We start from the raw sequence: 5,000 nt of genomic DNA, 5'->3' as shown, positions 1-5,000 counted from the left end.
CGTGCGCTAATATGAACAAAAGCACCAACGTAACATTAATAACCGACATCGGTCATACAAACTACACAGGCATAAATACAGACAATGTAATGCCATAATAACCCCCCAGGCAGTGTGGTTACTAATATCCAACACACACCACCCGAGGAACAAATAATAAGACATATGAGGAGGTAAACACAGGACTAAACACAAACATGTGCGTGTGCGCTGCCTTTGGATGCTGATAACTCACAACATTAGTCTGCAAGACCACTTTAGAATGCCAGTCACACACACACACACACGCAGGATTAAGTCATGTGTGTATTTTAGTATTAGATTTATCTTATACCGTGATCAGCTGTTTCTGTAAGTAAATAACCACTACAGATGCCTCATTTCACACATTCATCAGAAATGTGGAGACCCTAATGAGCACCGACACGTTCATGAGCTCCGTTCAGCACGTTTTCCGCGCAGCACGGGCCAGCCAGACATGCAGAAGCTCCAGACGCATCAATACAGCACAGACCTGAGTCATAACCCACATATTGTATTACGCCCTGCGCTAATTGCATTTCAGGTGTTTTGTGAGGCAGATGCATTGTGGGTGTTTTTGTGGAACGACACACTTTTGCTATGCATTTTGTTTTTTTTACGGCTGCAACAAATCAACCTGCATCAGCGAAGCGAGTCATGTGTACTGTGAGTCGACACCAAGCGAGCATGAACGTGTCCGCCGTCTTTGCGCATTTGTGTTTTGCATGTGCGCATGTATGTGTATGTGAATTTAGCATTTCCTCCGTAAAACCGTCTGTAACATCCGTCTGTCCGAGGGGAAATAAAGGCTGAAGTAGGTGGACACGCAGCTGCAGAACCCCCGTGCGCTGTTCTCAGGTCAGGTCCCACGCCAACTAGCTAGCTCTCTCTCTCTCATCGTACCTCAGCTACCAGCCATGGGGCTGGGGGCAGGGCTTAAATGTGAAGTACCCTGGTCATCAAGCAGGAGAACACAACTGGTGTGACTGGGACTGGCAGGAGACACGGTACTGCCGTCCTTCCCACCCAGACACCAACGCCAAGCGGTTCGGTTTCCTAGCAGACTGTGACATCATAGGGCTGTGACATCATAGAACATGCAAATCTTTTGATCTTTTGAATGTGATGTGACCGCTTCCTCGGGGGGGGGGGGGGGGGGGGGGGTGTCAGCGTAAAATATCCGGTGAACTGTGTCATTCCAGTCCCTAAAAGTGTTACTTTTAGTCTAACAAGTACTAAAATACCCTAAAGTTCTCTAAATTAAGGTTCTTTTCTGATTATCGGATACCTTCTCTAACTTAAGTAGTGATACAGAGGCAGGGTTGCACACGCGTGCACACACACATGACCGACATATTCCATCAAAGTGAAAGTAACTGTGAACATAAAAGAGAGTGAAAGAACCATACTCCCAAAAAAAGTGGATACGGAAATGGATACAGAAATGCTGTCGTTCCTACACACTCTACACACACTAAACCCAAGTCCCAACGTGGCGCGTTCTGCGAGGAGGGATTTTAGCTCTGACTCACTTTTCCGTATCTCTTCCACAGTAGAGGCCGGGCAAGGAAGTCAGCTCCGTCATGCCGTCGGCGTCCCTGTCTGACGTGATACGGCGTGTGAGCCGTGGCAAAATGAAAAGAGGCGACCTCACACGTCCCCTTCAAGATTGAAACCATATATCAGCCCACACACAGCCCCTTATAGGTTAGAGGGGGTGTGTGTGTGGGGGGGGGGGACCCGGACTGCTCCGATAAGCTGCTCGAGGCCCAGGCCGTTGTGCTTTACCTACTCGCCACCTAGAGTCGAAACTTGTGGAGTGTTTCAGGGACTGGGCAGCTATGCCAGGCTGGCCGGTGAGAAAGCTGCCTTTCTCCCCTATCGGCCTGGAGCCGGCCCGGGTCACCGAGGAGACCGCAGACCACAGCACAGGAGGAACACACTCCGTCCTCGTGTCTGACTGCAGTCTGCGATGTATTGTTTATTTGGGGGAATGCATGCGTGCGTGTGTGTGTTAAGTATGACTAGTTCCAGCGATGATTCTGCTTCTTCTATTTTTGAACCTTAGTGCTCACATTACATCCATTATTCAGCCCTGTACACTCTAGTGTATTTACCCCCCAACACAGCTTCCAGCCTTACAGCTTCCCTTTTACTTCAAAAGTGTCCTGGCTTTCCGCCTCTGCCTCATTATATGTGCTGTTTCCCATCATTTATTATAGTTCTCTGCACAATCTCACCTGTAGCTTCAGTAATGGGAGACTCACAGAGTTATTTGCACTCTGCAGTTTCTTACTGGGTTTAAACTTGCATTAAGCTTTCTCTCTTTCTGAAAACAGGAAATGTATAGTATATTCACTTGACTTTAGAGTTCTACAAAAAAAAAACTTTGTTAGGGCACCTGTGCTCATGGTCAGGGCAGAGTGAGAGGTGAAGCAAATCAAACGCAAATCTGCTGGTGGGAGAGGTCCAGTGGACGCTGGGCTTTGGAGGCCTCCGCATGGTCAGGGCATGGGGTCAGGTCATGGTCAGGGCATGGTTAGAGCATGGTTAGGACATGGGGTTAGGGCATGGGGTCAGGATATGGTTAGGGCATGGGGTTAGGGCATGGGGTCAGGGCATGGTTAGGGCATGGTTAGGGCATGGGGTTAGGGCATGGTTAGGGCATGGGGTTAGGGCATGGTCAGGGCATGGGGTCAGGTCATGGTCAGGGCATGGTTAGGGCATGGGGTCAGGGCATGGTTAGGGCATGGTCAGGGCATGGGGTCAGGTCATGGTCAGGGCATGGTTAGAGCATGGTTAGGACATGGGGTTAGGGCATGGGGTCAGGATATGGTTAGGGCATGGGGTTAGGGCATGGGGTCAGGGCATGGTTAGGGCATGGTTAGGGCATGGTTAGGGCATGGGGTCAGGGCATGGTTAGGGCATGGGGTCAGGGCATGGGGTCAGGGCATGGTTAGGGTATGGTCAGGGCATGGTTTGTGTGGTTAGTGCATGTGGTCAGGGCATGGTCAGTGCATGGTCAGTGTATGGTTAGTGCAAGTGGTCAGGGCATGGTTAGTGTATGGTTAGGGCATGGTTATGACGTTTTTGAAAGGGGCAGGTTTAATGGCGCCTCATCCAGGCCAGTGGGAGGGCTCTCGGACTCCAGACCAAACCCAGATTCCGCGTGCACTACTACTGCATCAGCCTGTCATCATTGTCACTGTTATCAGAGCGGCCCAACGTCTCAGCAGTGGACGCTACTAAGGCTGTTACTCCATGTCCCCCTGCCCATCTTCTCTCTCTGTAGAATGACACTTGGGGAGAGCTCTACTCCTTTGCTGTGTTCAAGGCCATGAGCCACATGCTGTGCATCGGCTACGGGCGGCAGGCCCCCGAGAGCCTGTCCGATATCTGGCTCACCATGCTCAGCATGATCGTGGGGGCCACCTGCTACGCCGTCTTCATCGGCCATGCCACCGCGCTCATCCAGTCGCTGGACTCCTCCCGTTGCCAGTACCAGGAGAAGGTAGGAGAATCGTCCCACCATGCGCTACGCTGAAACACGGTTTAACAGTATGGCGATCGTGCTGCCCAGTCACAGGTTAGTATCGTGTCTGGGAATGAAAATGTGAGCGAACTGTCGATTCAGAATGATGCATGGCCCTGGATGAGCTCAGGGATCAGGCCAGTCATGTTTGAGAAGGGTTTGTAGACGTGTACACGAGCGAGAGAGCCATCCCCATCAGAGTGGCTGCGGAAAACATGAACAATCGCGTGTTCTCCTCTGTGCCGGTGGTGAAATTAACACCCACTCAGGTGTTAGACTGACCTATTAAAAAAAAAAACAGCAAGAATGATTTTTTTCAGAACATTTTATCTGCAGGAAGCGAGTATGTTCCTTTTACCACCAATGTTCTACTAATCCTAAAAAAAGAAAGATATTACACTAAATGTGTAGAGTACTTGTGTATCTGGAGTATATCCAGAATACTTCCAGCTCAGTTCTTTATTACACTTCCCATCAATTCCTGTTACTGTCTTACTCCCGGCAAGGGAGGGTGACTTCTTTTAGACCTGCCTCTCCCGGGGCAAATATGAACATGCCCGCCTCCCCATTAGTCCTGCCCTTAAACAATAGAGCCAGTTCATCACGACACTATTGGCTCTTCTGGACTGTTCTTTCGCTCGTTGTGAAATTCTCTTCCTCGTATCACCGGAGCTTCACTTTCAATTTACTGGATGTCCGTGTGGCACTGAGCCAGGCGGCTCTGCTCGTGTGGTGGTGGTGAGCAGAACGTCCCAGACAGCAGTGCTGCAGTGGTTGGGAAATCGCAGGGCTCTCCAGAGCAGCCTGGAGATGTCTCAGGCCTCTTAACACTCCACAGGCATGTGTGTGCTCTCCATATGACAACAATTTCTGTCTCTCTCTCTAGCTCTCTCTCTCTCGCTGGCTTTCTCTCTCTCCCTTTTTATGCACTCTCTCTCTCTCTCTCTCTCTCTCTCTCTCTCTCTCTCTCTGTCCTATCTCAACCTCTCCCTCTCCACCTCTCTCTTTCTCTCTCTCTTGCTCCCCTGAAATGTGTCCAAACATTCCTCCATCTCATTCTTCCTCTAGCCTTCCTCTCTCTGTCCTCTCTCTCTCTCTCTGTTCCCTCTCTTTCTCTCTCTCTCTTGCTCCCCCTAAATGTGTCCAAACATTCTTTCATCTCTTCTTCCTCTAGCCTTCCTCTCTCTCTGGACTTTCTCCATGTGTTTCCTCTGCTCGCTCTCTCTGTATGTCTCTCCCTCTCTCACCTTAGACAGCATCGAGAAGTTCACGGATGCTTGATTCAGAGTGGTAACAGCAGGAGTAGACTGCACTAAATACAACATTCAAGCCCTAATGGATGTTAGCCAGAGCTCGGTGGTTTGGTGTGCTGTTTACTGTAATAATTCTGCCTCAGAGGGCAACACACATTCGGCTAGAATCCAGATGCCATGTCTTTAAAATCATT

At 49.9% G+C, this 5,000-nt stretch overlaps 1 protein-coding gene across 1 annotated transcript in view; it reads left to right on the top strand.

The window, feature by feature from the left end:
- LOC113581938 (potassium/sodium hyperpolarization-activated cyclic nucleotide-gated channel 2) overlaps window positions 1-5,000 on the top strand; it is a 49,802-nt gene that overhangs the window by 16,148 nt on the left and 28,654 nt on the right. Inside the window, exon 5 of the mRNA XM_035528432.2 lies at window positions 3,314-3,532. Coding sequence (XP_035384325.2) covers window positions 3,314-3,532 — 219 coding nt within the window. The remainder of the gene's footprint in view (window positions 1-3,313; window positions 3,533-5,000) is intronic.

Source organism: Electrophorus electricus, chromosome 11, assembly GCF_041902795.1.
Source record: "Electrophorus electricus isolate QZ-2024a chromosome 11, ASM4190279v1, whole genome shotgun sequence".
Lineage (NCBI taxonomy): Eukaryota > Metazoa > Chordata > Actinopteri > Gymnotiformes > Gymnotidae > Electrophorus > Electrophorus electricus.
The sequence above is the reverse complement of the archived record's forward strand: the minus strand, read 5'-3'. Positions and strand labels throughout refer to the sequence as shown.